The sequence below is a fragment of the Scyliorhinus canicula genome, chromosome 15, assembly GCF_902713615.1.
Source record: "Scyliorhinus canicula chromosome 15, sScyCan1.1, whole genome shotgun sequence".
Classification (NCBI taxonomy): Eukaryota; Metazoa; Chordata; class Chondrichthyes; order Carcharhiniformes; family Scyliorhinidae; genus Scyliorhinus; species Scyliorhinus canicula.
In genome coordinates, this window is record NC_052160.1 from 125,018,568 (window position 1) to 125,036,865 (window position 18,298).

At 48.3% G+C, this 18,298-nt stretch overlaps 1 protein-coding gene across 3 annotated transcripts in view; it reads right to left on the reverse strand.

Annotated features, from left to right (window-relative positions):
- Positions 1–18,298, reverse strand: part of slc16a4 (solute carrier family 16 member 4) — a 145,832-nt gene that overhangs the window by 47,311 nt on the left and 80,223 nt on the right. For all 3 annotated transcript variants that reach the window (XM_038819820.1, XM_038819817.1, XM_038819819.1), the window contains exons 4-5: positions 17,409–17,541; positions 362–505 (exon numbers count right to left, since the gene is read on the reverse strand). In XM_038819820.1, the coding sequence (XP_038675748.1) occupies positions 362–505; positions 17,409–17,541 (277 nt within the window). The remainder of the gene's footprint in view (positions 1–361; positions 506–17,408; positions 17,542–18,298) is intronic.

Here is an 18,298-nt window from a genome sequence, read left to right on the forward strand (position 1 = left end):
CTGGACAGTCAAAGGCACTCGAAACCGTAGCTTTGTTTCTCTCCGTAGATGCTGCCAGAACCACAGGGTTTTTCCAGCTCTTTGTTTTTATACAAATTGCTGTTTAGTTTATCCAGGAAGATTTCGAGAAGGGGTTCTTATCATTGATTCAATTCGGTGGAGGTGCAAACGAAAACATTTATTGATACCAATGTGCTTGTTAATTTAAATATCATCTCAGAGTGATGTTGAGATTCTTCTTTGATTATGTTGAGTATTCAGCCACCGAAGAACCCCTAGAATTATGGAGCGGACATTCTGAAGGATGGTTAAGGTCATTGCATGTAGAAAACCTTTTAAAAGCAGAACTGGCATTCCTTACCAACTATAGCACCAAGAGACACATAAAGGAAGAGGATACTGTTAGCCAGGATGCTAATGAAAAATCCACCGCTCACAAGAGCAGCCCCGAGAATTGAAGTCCATCGATCCCCCAGCTTCCCACAGGCAATTGAAGCAATCGGACCTGGAGAAGGCAAATGTGATTAAACATTCAATATTTCCCTTTTGCTTTAATAACAAATCTTTTCCCTTCCAGTTGGGAGAGTTGGTCTAAAATAGAACTGAAAATTGCAGTCCTGTGATGCGCCACATACATCGACAGATTTCAGGGAGTCTCGCGAGACATCGTGATCTGGATCTCGCCCTCACAGGCTGTGATCCGGATCAGCATATATAAGTCATTCTTTAGGCTCATTTAAGTATGTATTTGGGGGAATCTCCCTGTGCCCAGGACCTAAGGGCCCTGCCTGCGAGACTTCACCAGGGCGCCATTTAAGACTGGTTTCCACAAACGTGAACCAGTCAGAATGGTACCGGGGGGGGGGGGGGGGGGGGGGGGGGGCGCTCTCCCAGACCATTAGACTCTTAGACTCCCGGGTAGTCGGGGACAGGGCAGAATGGCACTCCCTCTGGCACCCAGGCACTGCCAGCCTGGCACCCTGGCAGTGCCACCCTGGTACTGTTAGGATACCCAGGTGGTATTGCGAGGCTGGAAGGAGCAGGCCAGGGTGGTAGTGCTGGCGTGCCTGGGTGCCAGGTTGGTAGTGTCAGGGATCGGCGCAGGTGAAGGGAGGGAGAGGGGGTGGAAGGGCTGTCGGGGGTTTAATGGAGAAGATCGTGGTGGAATTCACGGTAGCATGGTGGTTAGCATCAATGCTTCACAGCTCCAGGGTCCCAGGTTCGATTCCCGGCTGGGTCACTGTCTGTGTGGAGTCTGCACGTCCTCCCTGTGTGTGCGTGGGTTTCCTCCGGGTGCTCCGGTTTCCTCCCACAGTCCAAAGATGTGCAGGTTAGGTGGATTGGCCATGCTAAATTGCCCGTAGTGTAAGGTTAATGGGGGGATTGTTGGGTTACGGGTATACGGGTTACGTGGGTTTAAGTAGGGTGATCATTGCTCGGCACAACATCGAGGGCCGAAGGGCCTGTTCTGTGCTGTACTGTTCTATGTTCTATGTTCTATCGGGGCAGCCAGACAAAATGGTGGTCAGATCTTTTTGTTTTAAATAAAGTTTAGATACCCAATTCATTTTTTTTTTCCAATTAAGGGGCAATTTAGCAAGGCCAATCCACCTACACTGCACACCTTTGGGTTGTGGGGGCAAAACCCACGCAAACACGGGGGCATTTAGATCTGCGTGAAGCCTTTCCTGCAGGGCTCACCAGAAGGATGTGCGGCTTCGGCAGAAAGAAACTCCCTGAGTCCAATAACAATGGCAAAGTGCAGTTGAATAGTGGGGTCTTGAGCTCGCTGTAGCTATGCACGCCCAAAACAGAACATAGGTTTCTTGCGGTGAAATCGCGCCAAGAACCTTTGGGAGACTTTGAAAACCGGTCGGACAGTGGCAGGGGATAGGGATTTGAGGAGGGAACTTCAGGAGGAATGGCAGGTGATAGAGAAAAGAATGGCCAATCAGATGAAGCAAAGGGTGGCGAGAACAAGTGAATTGATGTCAAGAGAAGACAGGGAGAAAGTGGGGATAAATGGCCACAGATCACTGAGGGAAGGGAGGAGGGCAAAGACAATAGTGAAGGAACAGATCTAAAATCAATTGCTGCACTGTCACAGGTTCGAGTAGTAATCCAGAGACCCAGAGTAATGCTCTGGGAATCCATTTGAATTCCACCACGGCAGAAAATGAAAATTAAACTCAATAAAAATATGGAATTAAAAGTCTAATGATGACCATGAAACCCATTGTGAATTGTCATTAAAATGTCATTAATGTCCTTTAGGGGAGGAAATCTGCTGTGATTACCTGGTCTGGCCGACATGTGATTCCAGATCCACAGAAATGTGGTTGATATCAAATGACCTCCGAAATGGGCCGAGCAAGACACTGTACTCAATGACGACAAAAGAAAGAAACCGGACGGATCACGGATTCGGGCAGCACGGTAGCATGGTGGTTAGCATAAATGCTTCACAGCTCCAGGGTCCCAGGTTCGATTCCCGGCTGGGTCACTGTCTGTGCGGAGTCTGCACGTCCTCCCCGTGTGTGCGTGTGCTGTTCTGTGCTGTACTGTTCTATGTTCTATGTTCTATCACCCGGCATTGACCCAGGCACCAGAACAACAACAGCGGACTCGGCCCTGTTGACCCTGCAAAGTCCTCCTTACTAACATATGGGGGCTTAGAGTCATAGAGGTCCACAGCACCATGTCTGTGCCAGTCAAAAACAACCATCTAAGTATTCCAATCCCATTTTCCTGCGATTGTCCTATAGTCTTGGCATCGCAAGGGCGCATTTGACTTGTGCCAAATTGTCTCACAGACTAGTCATCTTCCAAACCCACAACTACTACCACCCAGAAGGACAAAGGCAGTAGATACCTGGGAACACCGCCCCTCGAAGCCACTCGCCACCCTGACTTGGAAATATATCGCCGTTCCTTCAGTGTCGCTGGGTCAAAATCCTGGAATTCACTCCCTAACAGCATTGCAGCGGTTCAAGAAGGCAGTTCATCATCATTTTCTGAAGGACGACTCGGGTTAGGATATCTGCTAATTTAAAGGCAAAATACTGCGGATGCTGGAATCTGAAACAATCAGCAGGTCTGACAGCCTCTGTGGTGAAAATGGAGCTAATGTTTTGAGTCTGGATGACTGGTACTTTGACAAATAGCCATCCAGACTCGAAACGTTAGCTCCCTTCTCTCTCCACAGATGCTGTTCGACCTGCTGAGATTGTCTAGCGTTTTCTGCTTTTGTTTATTGTATTAGCTGCAGCTCAAGACTTAGTTATAGGACTTGGGAGACAGCTAGGAAAAGCAAAATAGTGGGGGAATTTGTTAAAGTTTATGACAGTCACAAAATACTTAATACTGTAGAAAGCCTACATGAGCACAGAAAGTATAAGGGTGGAATGAAGTAAAAAAGGAAATTAGGAAAGCAAACATGTTTTGGCAGGTAAAATCAAAGAAATTCTAAATATGTTTTACCAATACATTAAGAGTAAGAGAATAAGGCAAGGGTAGGGCCTATCAGAGATGATAATGGTAACCTATGCATCGATGCAGAAGATATGGATAGGGTTCTCAACGAGTACTTTGTCTCTCTCTTCATTAAGGAGAGGGATGATGCAGATATTCTAGTAAGAGAGGAGTGTGAAATATTTGACACAATAAATATAGGACGCGATTCTCCGCAACGGCCGACGCCGACGTGAAACCTGGAGTGTTTCACGACGGCGTCGGAGGCCGCTCCTCGCCCCCTATTCTCCACCCCCCCGGGGGGCTAGGAGCGGCATTGCGGGGAACATAGAACATAGAACATAGAACAGTACAGCACAGAACAGGCCCTTCGGCCCTCAATGTTGTGCCGAGCCATGATCACCCTACTCAAACCCACATATCCACCCTATACCCGTAACCCAACAACCCCCCCCCCCCCTTAACCTTACATTTTTTTATTAGGACACTACGGGCAATTTAGCATGGCCAATCCACCTAACCCGCACATCTTTGGACTGTGGGAGGAAACCGGAGCACCCGGAGGAAACCCACGCACACAGGGGGAGGACGTGCAGACTCCACACAGACAGGGACCCAGCCGGGAATCGAACCTGGGACCCTGGAGCTGTGAAGCATTTATGCTAACCACCATGCTACCCTGCTGCCCCGCTGGCGTCAAGGCGGCGCGCCAAGAAAGGCGCGGCCGGCAGTGCCTAAGTGACGTCAGCCGCACATGCGCAGGGTGGCCAGCTCCAACCCGTGCATGCTCGGTTGCCCTCTTCCCCTCCGCTGCCCCGCAAGACATGGTGGCTTGATCTTGCGGGGCGGCGGAGGGGAAAGAGTGCGTCTCTTAAAGATGCCAGCCCGACCATCGGTGGGCACCGATCGCAGGCCAGTCCCCTCCCGAGCACTGCCGTGGTGCTCAATCCTCTCTCCGCCCCCCACAGGCCCAACACTTACCTGTCGCGCGCTGTTCACACCGGCAGCGACCAGGTGTGGTTGACGCCGGCGTGAACAGGTCGAGAACGTCAGGCCGTGGGCCGCAGAATCGCGGGCCGCTGTGAAAAACGGCAACCTGCGATTCTCCGAGCGGCGTGTCGCAAAACGCGACACACCATTTGGGGGGGGGGGGGGGGGGAGAATTGCGGGGGGTGCCAGAGCGGCCCTCCCGCGATTCTCCCACCCGGCTTGGGGAGCGGAGAATCGCACCATAGTGAGAGAGGAAGTGCTGGAGGAAGGCATCCTTGAAGTTTCTAGTGGTGCTCCATGGGGCTCAAATTTGGGGCCCTTGCTGTTTGGATTTAAATGTGGGAGGCATGATTGGGAAATTTGCAGATGACACAATAATTGGCCGTATAATTGACAGTGAGGATAGCAGTTATCTCCAGCATGATATGAATAGTTAGGTTGAGTGGGCAGAAAAGTGGCAAATGGAATTTAATGCAGAAAAGTGTTGAAGTAATCCATTTGGTGAGGGCAAAGAAAGCAAAGGAATACTGAATAAACAGGAGAAAAATAGAATCTAGGAGCAGGAATAGGCCATTTGGCCCTTCAAACCCGCACTGCCATGCAATATAGTCATGACTGATCCTCCATCTAAAATGCCATATTCCCTCATTCTTCCCATATCCCTTGATGCCAGTAAAATCTAGAAAGAAAATCACTTTCTTGAGTACATTCAGTGACTTGGCCTCCAAAGCCTTCTGTGGTAGTGGATTCCACAGGTTCACCATCCTTAAAAGTGAAGACATTTTTTCTCATCTTTCGACATCTACCCCGTATCCTAAGACTCTGTCCCCTGCTTTGAGATTCCCAAGACAGGGAAAACAGCCACCCGACATCTAGTCTGTCCAGCAACGAGAGAATTTTATACATTTCAATCCGATCTACTCTCATCTTTCTAAACTCTAGTGAATACAGGCCCAGATGAACTAATCTCTCCTCATAGGACAGTCCCACCAATCCTGGTATCAGCCAAGTGAACCTCTGCTGCACTCCCTGTATGACCATAAGAACATAAGAACTAGGAGCAGGAGTAGGCCATCAGGCCCTTCTAGCCTGCTCCGCCATTCAATGAGATCATGGCTGATCTTTTGTGGACTCAGCTCCACTTTCCGGCCCGAATGACATAACCCTGTATTCCTTAATTCTTCAAAAAACTATCTATCTTTATCTTGAAAACATTCAATGAAGGACCCTCTACTGTTTCACTAGGCAGGGAATTCCATAGATTCACAACCCTTTGGGTGAAGAAGTTCCTCCTGAGCTCAGTCCTAAATCTACTTCCCCTTATTTTGAGGCTATGCCCCTAGTTCTGCTTTCACCCGCCAGTCGAAACAACCTGCCCGCATCTATCCTATCTAGTCCCTTCATAATTTTATATGTTTCTATAAGATCTCCCCGCATCCTCCTAAATTCCAACGAGCACAGTCCCAGTCTACTCAACCTCTCCTCGTAATCCAACCCCTTCAGATCTGGGACTAACCTAGTGAATCTCCTCTGCACACCCTCCAGCGCCAGTACGTCCTTTCTCAAGTAAGGAGACCAAAACTGAACACAATACTCCAGGTGTGGCCTTTCTGTTTGGGACACTTTGGGTGATATTCTCCGTTTCCTGACGCTGATTTTGTAATTGCCGATTGGGCGGAGAATCCATTTTTACGACCGAGTCGGGGGCAGCGCCTGTTTTACGCAGGTTGCGCATGCTCCACCCCCTCTAAAACGGCATTGTCGCGGTGCGCGGGGCACGCTGTTGGGACGACCTCAGGACGTTACCTGAAGGCCCTCCCCGATGCTCTGCCCCCAATGGGCCGAGTTCACAACGGCTTTGGGGAACGTGTGGTCCCAGCCATGCGGGAACCCGCCATGCCAGCTGTGAACTGGGTCCAGCACCGCCACAATCGGGCAGGAGCTGTGCTACTGGCCCGGGGGACACACACGCTTCCGTGAGGGATGTGGGCACTGCTGGGGGGTGGCCAGTGGGTGTCCGGGGGGGGGGGGGGGGGGGGGGGGGGGCAGGTCGGGTCCGCGCACGGCTAGCTCCATGTTGTACAGAGCGACCGCTGCAGGTCTTCGTCATGCGCTGCCACGGACCCGGCAATTCTCCGGTCACAAGGTGTGGACTCCCACGAGTCAACAGGGATGTTTGACATTTTCAGAGAATGCTTGCACTGTCCTCTTAGTAATCTCCTGCCACAACCAAATTTCTGAGTAGAGTTGTTGTTTTGGGAGTCATGATTCAGGCATGCGGAAGACATCTCCTGCCCAGCGGGGTTGGTTTGGAGTAACTAGTGCCTCCGTTTTGGGCCTGTTAGCAGGCCCAGGTGGTACAGGCCCACCTTCCTTTCCACTGGTCCAGCAAATCCAAAACATATACAAGGAACAGCACCAATCACTGTCCATGGTCCGTTTGGACCTCACAAAAGCATTTGACTCTGTCAACTGCAAAGGCTTACGGAGTATTCTCCACAAATGTGGCTGCCATCCTCCATCGACTGCATAACTCCATGAAGCCATGAACCTCATTAATAAGCAACCACAGGCACTAAGTCAGTGCAGGTTGTGGCCAGACAAAACTGTGTCATCACACGAACTCTCTTCTCCGTCTCCCTTGCTGCAATAATACAACTTACTTCCAGCAAATTATCCATAAGCGTAGAGATCATTTATAGAACAGATGAAAAACTCTTCGACCTGATATAATATATAGGGTTAGGCTCTGAAGAAGTATAATGGACTCCAAACATTAACTCTGCCTCTCTCTCCAGACCTGCTGAGTGTTGTTCAGCATTTTGTGTTTATTTTAAATTTCCAGAATCTGCAAAATGTTGCTTTCATTATAAATGTTCAACATACACTGCCCTCAATCCAAAGCCAAAATCAATCCAACTTCAGCCATTGAGCTCCAGGATGCAAATGCGCTCACTCAGAAACTGAGCCCCATTCCTTCCCCAAAGCAGACGCTGTGTTGGGGCAGCAGTCAACCATGAAGAGGGTGGGATATGGTTATTCGTCAATGACATTTTCCAAGACTTTTGAAAGAAAGGGCAAGTTGTAATGAGGCAGAAAGAATGGAATGAAAAATAAGGATAAGACCATGAGACGTAGGAGCAGAAGTCGGCTATTTGGCCCATTGAATCTGCTCCGCCATTTAATGAGATCATGACTGATCTGATGTGATAATCCTCAACTCCACTTTCCTGCCTTATCCCCATAACCCTTGACTGCCTTACTGATTAAATTATGTCTATCGTAACCTTGAACATATTTAACGATCCAACCTCCATAGCCCTCTGAGGTAAAGAATTCCACAGGTTCACTACACTCAGAGAAGAAATTCCTTGGGCAGCACGGTGGCACAGTGATTAGCACTGCTGCCTCACGGTGCCGAGGTCCCAGGTTCAATCCCGGCTCTGGGTCACTGCCCGTGTGGAGTTTGCACATTCTCCCCGTGTCTGCGTGGTTCTCACCCCACAACCCAAAGATGTGCAGGTTAGGTAGATTGGCGACACTAAATTGCCCCTTAATTGGGAAAAAAATAATTGGATACTCTAATTTTTTTTGAAAAAGATAAGAAATTCTTCCTCATCTCTGTCTTAAATGGGCCATCCCATTTATTGGGAAATTATGTACTCTGGCCCTGGACTCTCCCACAAGAGAAACAACCTCTCAGCATCTACCCTGTCAGGTTTGCTGAGAATCCACATGTCTCAATAAGGTCACCTGTCATTCTTCTAAACTCCAATGTGTACAGGCCCAACCTACTCAACCTCTCCTCTAAGAAAATCCCTCCATACCTGGGATCAACCCAGTGAAGCAGGGGCTGGTTTAGCACAGTGGGTAAAACAGCTGGCTTGTAATGCAGAACAATGCCAGCAGCGCAGGTTCAATTCCCGTACTGGCCTCCCTGAACAGGCGCCAGAATGTGGCGACTAGGGGCTTTTCACAGTAACTGCATTGAAGCCTACTTGTGACAATAAGTGATTATTATTATTATTATTACCTTCTCTGGAATGCCTCCAATGCCAGTATGTGTTTCCATAGATAAGGGGACCAAAATAGTTCACAATATTCCGATGTAAAGTTTGAGCAAGACTTGCCTAGTTTTATACTCCAGTCCCTTTGATATAAATGTCAACATTCCATTTGCCTTCCCTAATGCTTGCTAAACTTGCACGCTAGCCTTAGGGGATTTATGCACGACGATCCCCAAATCCCTCTGTGCTGCAGCTTTCTGCAGTATTTCCCCATTTAAATAATATTCAGCTTCTTTATTCTTCCTACCGAAGTGCATAAGTTCACATTTTCCTACATTATATTCCATCTGACAAGACTTGCCCACTCACTTAAGCTGTCTATATCCCATTGTTGACTCTTTGTGCCATCGTAATCACTTGCCTTCCCACCTATTTTTGTGTCATCTGCAAACTTGGCAACAGTACATTAACTTCCTTCATTCAAGTCATTAATATATATTGTAAATAACTGTGGCCCCAGCACTGATTCCTGTGGCACTCCACTCGTTACAGGCTGCCATCCTAAAAATGCCAATCTTCAGGAAGTCAATGGTTACTCTGCTTGATTATACTTTGTATTTCTAAATGCTCTGTTATTACATACTTTATAATGGACTCTACATTTTCCCAATGACAGATGTTAAACTAACTAATCTGTAGCTACCTTCATTTTTGGCTCCCTCCTTTTTTTGAATAAGGGTGTTACATTGGTAGTTTTCAAATCCTCTGGGACTTTTCAAGAATTTAAGGATCCTTGGAAGATGCATCGAATATCTCTGTAGCTACTTCTTCTAATATGTCGGGATGCAACCCATCTGGTCCAGGGGATTGGCTTTTATCCCCATTAGTAACTTCATTTGAAGCCTACTTGTGACAATAAGTGATTTTCATTTCATTCATTTCATTAGTTTCCCTCGTACTTTTTCTCTAGTAATAGTTATTGGGCAGGGTTCTCCATTCCTGCGGCTAAGTGCTTGCTCAACGGATAATCCACGGAAGGTCTACCCGACAGAAGTCGGCATGAACCCCTCACTGATTCTGGTACCGGTGAGGGGCTAGCAGCAGCACAGACCAAAGCCTCTTGCCTCCTGCAGAGAATGGCCAGGTCCCAGGCCGTTCATGCGCAAGGCTGATGACCTGCAGCAGTCATGCTGTGCAACATGGCGCCAACAGTGTGCTGACCCGACCCACGAACTGCAGCCCCACAGCCCACTTCCAGGCCACCTCCCGCGAGTCTCTCCCAGCCCTCGCTGAAGACTGCCCAGCCTGCGGCACGGATCCCGGACGAATGTGGCGGCGCTGGACACAGACTGCAGCCGCCAAGCCGGGTTCGCGATTTGTGAGAGGACACGTGTCCTGCGTAGTCGGGAACTCGGCCCATTGGGGGCAAAGCATTGCGAGTGGGCCGGCTGATGAGGCGCCAACAGCATTGATACTGCGCGCGCTGCACGTCACGATGATACCGGTTTGGAAAGGGCAGAGACTCGCAAACAGGCGTCAAACTAGTGCCGGCCCTGATTCTGGCGTCGGAATCGATTCTCCGCCTGATCGCCGATTCCGATTTCGCCGTCGGGCTATGGAGAATCCCGCCCATTGTATTTATTTCCTCTCTCACTTTTTCCCCTTGCTTATTTAGTATTTATAGATTCTATTAGTGTCTTCTACCGTGAAGACTGATGCAAAGAATTTATTTCACTCTTTGGCCATTTCCTGGTTCACGATTATTATTACCCCAGTCTCATTCTCTAAGGGGTCTACGTTCACTTTGGCCTCTTCCTTTTTTATAAATTTAAAGAAGCTCCTACTGTCCATTTTTATATTACTTGCTAGTTCACCCTCAGTTTATCTTCTCCCTCTTTATGTTTTATTTGGTCATCTTTGGTTGGTTTATAAAACTTTCCCAAAATTCTTTCAGTTAAATACTATCCTTGACTTCCATAGTTTAACCATGGTTGATTTATCCCTTCCTAGAATCCTTTTTATTCAGTGGCATATATCTTTGTCGAGAGTCGTGAACTATTTTCATTAACGTCTTCCATTGCTGATTTGCCATCTTTTCTGCAAAACTCCTTTCCCAGTCTACTCCAGCCAACTCTGCCCTTATTCCTTTGTAATTACCCTTATTGAATTTAGCATAGTTGTTTCCGACCCAACAAATAGAATCACTGAAGAATAATGATGTTGGTGAGATGTAAGGTCATTAAATTGAAACATTACGGGCAGGATTCTCTGTTTCTGAAACTAAGTGTTGACGCCGAGGTGTGGACTTTCACGACAGATAAATTAGCGCCGAACCTGGATTGATTCAGCAACTGTGGAGGGGCTAAGCACAGCGCCACGTGGAACACAACAGATTCCAATAAAAACGGTGCGGGATTCGCAGGGTCCGTGATTGACACTCGGGAGGCTGACAAGCTACAGCTGCATATACACATTACAATCCCTGCACACACTCTTCCCAGCCAACAAGATGGCACTGGTTGTGCTGGAGTGCCCCCATATAGCTGATGGGTCAGCTGGGACCAGAGGGTACCTCGGGGGTGGCCTGGGGGGAGACACCTGTACGATCTGTGGCCCTAAGTTCGCAATGGGCAGTCAGGGGCGTGGGCAGCTGCATGGCTGCCTTGCCGGCTGCGGCAATGATGTTCCCTGCCCGTCCACCCCAACCCCACGGCCCACCACCTGGTCACCCCCGCCACTCCCCCGGTCCTGGCAGAAATCCCCGGCCAGCAGCACAACGATGCCGGTTTCACGATTTTTAAAAGCACAAGTGAACCGCGCCGTTGGGAACTCGGCTCATCGGGAGCAGAACATCGAGGAGGCCCCAGAGAATACCGGGTCGAGCCCCCTAATGACATGCAAACGGTTTACTGTACGTGCATTCCGGACCGCATTGACGCGGCTGTCGAGGTGAAGGAGAATTGCGATTTGGTGTCAAATTGGTGCCGCCGCAATTTTGGTGTCGGAACCTATTCTCCGCCCAATCGCGTTCCACGATTTTGGCATCAGCCAAGGAGAATCCCGTCCTCCCTCTCTACACAGGTGCTGCCAGACCTGCTGAGTTTTTCCTGATTATTTTGTTTTTATTGTTCAAGATGGAGAAGTTGGGGAAGTGTGTGATGGGATGGAAGGAATCGAATCAGCATGTGGTTGACTTCATAGACACACAATGGGTTTAGTGAGGTGTGGGAGAAGGGTTGGAGAGAAATTGCAGATTATGATAAGAGTGCTTTTGAGGTGGTGGGGCCTTTAGAGGGAACAACTGGGAGTTGAAGGGACCAGACATCGTTTGAGAAAGCAGACGCAGTTATACTGATGGATGGGGTATGGCCAAATGCGGGCAATTGGGACTAGCTTAGTGGTAAAAACTGGGCGGCATAGACAAGTTGGGCCGAAGGGTCTGTTTTCATGATGTAAACGTCTATAACTCTATGTAACTGGTAGAGTTGACTAGGGAGATCCGGTGGAAGTGGTTTATTTAGACTTTCAGAAGGCTTTCGACTAGGTCTCACATAGAAGATTACTATGTAAAATTACAGTGCATGGGATTGCGGGTAGTGTCTTGATATGGAGATAAAGATGGTTAGCAGACAGGAAACAAAAAGTTGGAATAAATGGTTCTTTTTCTGATTGGTAGGCAGGGACTAATGGGGTAACCCAGGAATCAGTGCGAGGACCCCAACTGTTCATATTATATATTAATGTTTTGGATGAGGGAACTAAATGTATTATCTCCAAATTTGCAGATGATACACAATTAGGTGAGGGGGGAACTTTGAGGAGGATGTAGAGATGCTTCAGTGGGATTTGGACAGGCTGAGTGAGTGGGCATATGCATGGCAGATGCAGTATAATGTGGATAAATGTGAGATTATCCGCTTTGGTACAAACAGTAGGAAGGCAGATCATTATTTGAATGGGTGTAAATTGAGAGATGTGGATACTCAGTGAGACCTTGGGCATCAGTCGCAGAAAGTTAACACGTTGGTACAGCAGGCAGAAAAGAAGGCAAATGATGTGCTGACCTTCATAGCGAGAATTTTTGAGTATAGGATTAGAGATGCTTTACTGCAATTGTCTAGGGCAACGGTGAGGCCACACCTGGAGTATTGTGTGCCGTTTTGATGTCCTTACCTGAGGAAGGATGTTCTTGCTATGGAGGGAGTGCAGCAAAGGTTTACCAAGCTGATTCCTGGGACCGTGGGACTGTCATATGAGGAGAGACTAAGTCGGTTAGGATTATATTCATTGGAGTTTAGAAGTATGAGAGGGGATCTCATAGAACCTTATAAAATTCTAGCAGGATTAGACAGGGTAGATTCAGAAAAAATGTTCCCGATGGTGGGGGAGTCCAGAAGTAGGGGTCATAGTTTGAGGATAAAGGGTAAACCTTTTAGGACTGAGGTGAGGAGAAATTTCTTCACCCAGTAGTGAATCTGTGGAATTCACTACCACAGAAAGTAATTGAGGGGGGAAACGTTGTGTAATTTCAAGAAGGAATTAGATATAGCTCTTGGGGCTAAAGGGAACAAGGGATACGTGGAAATGGCTGATCATCAAGGCATTGATCTATGATCAGAATGAATGGCGGAGCAGGCTCGAAGGGCTGAGTGGCCTGCTTCTATTTGCTGTGTATTTGATTCTTTGAACAAAAGAACAGCCACAAGTCTCTTCCATTTAACATTCAATGTGACAAGGGAGTGTGCTGGAAGGGTATTGGAGGAAACGATTGGTAAAGAAGAGTATGAAGCTCACAGAGAAAATCAGGTAACTGTAGATGAGGAAGCGATCTGATGATGACCAGCCAGTTATGTTGCGCACCATGTGTGCTTAGTTGAACCAAGGGGTGGAAAGGTGAAGATGGTGAAGATCTTTGGAGAGATTCAGGTTCGGCGAGTTTGTTAGCTAAAGGCTAAGTCGTCCCTCAGTTTTGACTTCATGGTTGCTGAGGGGCAGAATGACCGATCTTCTCCCGTTTGCTATCAAACCAACTGAAAAGCGTTGGTCTCTGCCAAATGCTCCATGCTGACTCCATCTCTTTTGCTGGTAATTGAAACTAAACCAGACAGTTCACAACCTCGGTGTCATATTTCACCTCATATCTGCGGCAACATTAACGTTGTCCATATCCACATCCATATCATTGCCTGACCATGCCCCTCCCTCAACCTATCTTGTCTTTCTACCCTTTAGATTTTAATATTCTGACCCACAGTCAGCCTCCCAAATTCTACCCTCAGTAAACTTTAATTCATTAATTCAAAATTCCTCTGCTGTATCCTAACTCGCACCAAAGTCCATTCACCCATCAGCCCATGCTCAATTATAGCATATTTGCTCCTGGTTAAGCAATGTCTCAATTTTAAAATGATCACCCTTGTTTTCAAATTTCTCTCTGCAACCTTCACCTCTACAGCCCTTCCAAGATCTCTGCGCCCTTTCAATGTCTGGCATTTTGCGCACCCCTGATTTCCATCGCTCTAGCATTAAGGGCCTTGTCTTCAGCTGCACAGGCTCTGAAATGTTCTCTACAAACCTCTACAACGCTCTCTCCTCCTTTATGACCCTCGTTAAAACCCAGTTCTTTGTCTGAGCTTTTGATTGCCTGGCTCAGTATTGCCTTACAATGTTCAGTGTCAAGTTCTGTTTGATAACACTTCTATGAAGATCCTTGGGCTATTTTCCTACAATAAAGGCACAAATTAATGTTGTTGGCCAGGATGACTGTTGGGTGACCTTCTGGTTGAACAGTTCTTGACCTTTAAGTCAGTGCCTTCCTAGCAGGAGAACAACTGACATCAAAACATGCAGTGGAGAAAGAAACAAACAATCTGTTACCACTGAAGGCAGTTTCAGTTCAGAAACAAGGAGCGGTTTGATACAAAATGCCTGCATTAGCAAATAAACCTTTAATGTCACCTTAGAGGTGGAAATTGCAGTGTTATCCTGGAATCAACCTCCAATTATTTCAGGTACAAGTATAAGACAAGCAGATGCGGGGTGCAGCTTCAAGCTCATGGGCACCATCTACTGTACCAGCGTGGCATTTCCTAATCACCTACACCAGCCAGCTTCTTGGCCTGTTTCAGTAACTTTCAGTAACTGTGCCCATGTTGGGCTGTAGAGATGGGATTTTAAAAAATTTGTATATGGGATGTGGGCATTGCTGGCTTGGCCAGCATTTATTACCCATCCCTAGTTGCCCTTCAGGACATAGGAATTAGGAGCAGATGTAGGCAATTCAGCCCTTTGAGCCTGCTCTGCCATTCAATCAGATCTCTTCCTGGTCTCCCTACCTGTTTGCCATATCCCTCTAACCTGTTTTTTACCGCCTTCTTGAAACCATGCAATGATTCAGATGAATCATTCAGAAGGTGGTGGTGGGCAGCATTTCTGCACTGCTGCAGTCCCTAATGTCTATGTAGACCCACAGTGCTGTTAGGGAGGGAGTTCCTGGATGATAACCAGTTACTGGGAAGGAACGGCAATATATTTTCAAGTCAGAAAGATGAATGACTTGGAGGAGAACGCCCAGGTAATGGTTTCCCAGGTATCTGCTGCTACACGGTGGTGGTTGTGGGTTTGGAAGGTGCTGCCGATGGAATATCGGTGAGTTCCTGCAGCGCACCTTGTCAATGGTCGGTGGTGGAGGGTTTGAATGTTTCTGGAAGGGGTAGCGATCAAGCGGGCTGCTTTGTCTTGGATGGTGTGGAGCTTCTTGAGTGTTGTTGGAGCGGCACTCATCCAGGCAAGTGGAGAGTATTCCATTACACTCCTGACTTGTGCCTTGTAGATGGTGGAGGCTTTGTGGGGGGGGGGGGGGGGGGGGGGGGGGGGGGTCCGGAGGTGAGTTACTCGCCACAAAATTCCTCGCCTCTTGACCTGCTCTGGTAGTCACAGTATTTATATGGCTAGTCCAGTTCTGTTTCCGGTCAATGGTAGCCCCCACGATATTGATAGTAGGGAAGTCAGCGATGGTAATACCTTTGATTGTCAGGGGCAATGGTTAATTCCTCTCTTGTTTGAGATAGCCATTGCCTTGCATTTGTGTGCCACAAATGTTACTTGCGACTCGTCAGCCCAAGCCTGGATAGTGTCCAGGTCTTGCTGCATTTGTACATGAATTGCTTCAGTATCTGAGGCACGCGAATGGTGCTGAACATTGTGCAGTCATCTGCAAACATCCCCACCTCTGACCTTATGAAGAAGGCTCCGTCATGCCATACTCTGGAGCACGTCTTCAATATTATTGCCGGAATATTGTAAGGGATAGTCGCCTTTGCAGTATCCAGTGCCTCCAGCCATTTCTTGATATCATGTGAAAAGAATCATATTGACTGAAGACCGACATCTGTGATGCTGGGGACTGCCGGAGGGGGCAGAGATGGATCATCCACTCAGCACTTCTGGTTGAAGATTGTTACAAATGCTTCAGCCTTATCTTTTGCTGAGCTCCTCCATCATTCAGGATGGAGATTTTTGTGAAGCCTCCTCCTCGATTGAGTTGTTCAAGCATCCACCACCATTCATGACTGGATGTGGTTGGGCTGCACAGCTTCAGGACTTCAGATGCCCCAAACAGCATTTCATGAGCCAATCTTAAAGACAGCAGAGAGCTCCATCCCAGAAACATCATGGATTGGAACCCAGGTCAGTATCGAAATCCCAGCCTGTGGTGCTGTTACACTCAGTAGCTAACTGAGCTTTGCTGTTCTGGCCATAATGGTCTTTAAACCTGATGGTTTTATGACTGCCTCATCATTCGTCAAAATGTACAGGAGCTCATAATGCACTAGAGTCTCGCCCAATAAAACTTTTCCACATGGTTAGTGGGTACCAGACTGTCAAAAGATGGTGTGACAGAAGACAACGTGGCTTGGTAGGTAAATTTCATCATGGGGTGGGACTAAAACCCAAAGTTTCAAATTTCAGGCTGCAAAATCGGTGTCAGAGATTCGAGATAAAATCCCAGGAATGTCGAGCCAATTTTTGGTCATTGATGTCTGTTGAAAGTGCACAAGGCAACATCGCTCCTTAACCCGAGCCCCCCTCAGAGTGAGCGATTTTAGCTAGAACTCCCCCTCAGCCCAAGCACTGCCCAAGCCCCCCCCCCCCACTCACTCTATGTGCTCACCCTCAGCCCAGGCCCAGCCCCAACAGGCTGGGCCTCCAACCTGCCTCCTCCTCAGCTCAAGTTCCACTCAGCCTGAGCTCCAGATTCAGATCCTCGCTTTCAGTGAGCGATTGAGGGTATCTCATCAAACCGTGTGACTGAAAGCACAGAAACATCGCCAGTGAATGAGTTAAAGAATGTGGAGTTGAGGATGGCAGGTGTCCCTTTTGAATTCCGTGCTCTCCTGTTGTCTCTTTCTAGATCCTTTGATTATTCTGCTGATCGCCCGGTACAAGTGGCCTGAATGTGCCCAATGCAGGCTCTTGCCATTGGTCCAACAGTCAGTAAAGGGTCTCTGACTTGTTAATTCACTCTGTCTCCTGCTTACTAATGCCCCCCTTTTCCAATTGACACACCTGCCTGAATATGGCACTAGCTGGTCCTTGGGCAGTCTTCACTTCATGGCTGTTTTCAACACCGGAGTATCGTGGGGGTAGGGGATTAAAATTGTTCCCAGGTGAGAACTGGTTTGCTGTCAGATTAGTCATAGTTCAATAGTCAGTTGTCAAACCCCATCCAACTTCAAGAGTAGCCAATGGAACTTTGGCCCAATTGGGCCTAGACCTGTATCCCAGCATTAGTCAACACCTTCAGGAAATCAAGGGGAAACTGGAAGGACATAAAAGACAATAAAGAGGCGTCACTGTCAAAAACCCTCTCCCTTGTCCACAGAATGCATCAGTTTGAAATTCACACCCTTCGGCCCTCCTCCGAGCATGCCTAGTTACCTGCAGAGAGACGGAGGCTGGACATGATGGACCCGACCCAGCTGACCTGCTCCGAGGACCCCCCAAACACATCCTGGAAGGTGACGAAGAAAATCCCAAAGGTCTTCAGTGTTCCCATAACCAACACGTTCACCTGCAAATCAAGATCGAGGAATTACAGAGCAGAAATCATCCAATTCGAAGGAAGCAGCGATCCATCTCTAAGTGTCACCGAGAAGCCATGGTAGCGATTTAACGGAAATTAAACAAAGTCTCGTGTCTTGCGCGTTTAGCTGGGTGCTTCCCAGCACTGGCAGTGCCAAGAATGACCCCGCTATTAAACGGGGCGCTGTTTCATTTCTGGGCCTCAACGAGGAACGTCCTGGCAAGGCCACACTTAGTCGCCAGTGCAGAAAGAGATCGGGTAAATGGCACCCCGATTTCTAGATCCCCCACCGCAGCCTCCAACCCCCCCCCATGCCCAAATAAGAGGCTAATCGAGCCCCCTGCACACAACCTCATAAGGGGAGGGCACCCCGAGGCCCAAGCTTCAGCACAGGCATGATGCCACCTGGGCGCATAGGCACTGCCCCCTGCCAGTCTGGCAGTGCCACCTGGGCAACCTGGCAATGCCAGGGTGGCACCCTGCCCAGTCTGACCACCTAGGGGTCCCCGGTCACCTGGGAGACTCTCACCCCCCCCCCCCCCCCCCCCCCGCCCCTCACACCAAGTACCGGTATGCCTGGCCATATTTATGGAAACTAGTGCTAAATGGTACCCCGCTTGGGTTCTTTGAGGCGAGACCATTCAATCCTGGGCGCCAGGTAGATCCGGCATAGATGCATTCAACTGAGACGAACTGCTCACTTGAATATCCTAATCTGGGTCCCGACCTCAATGGGCAGGCTCCA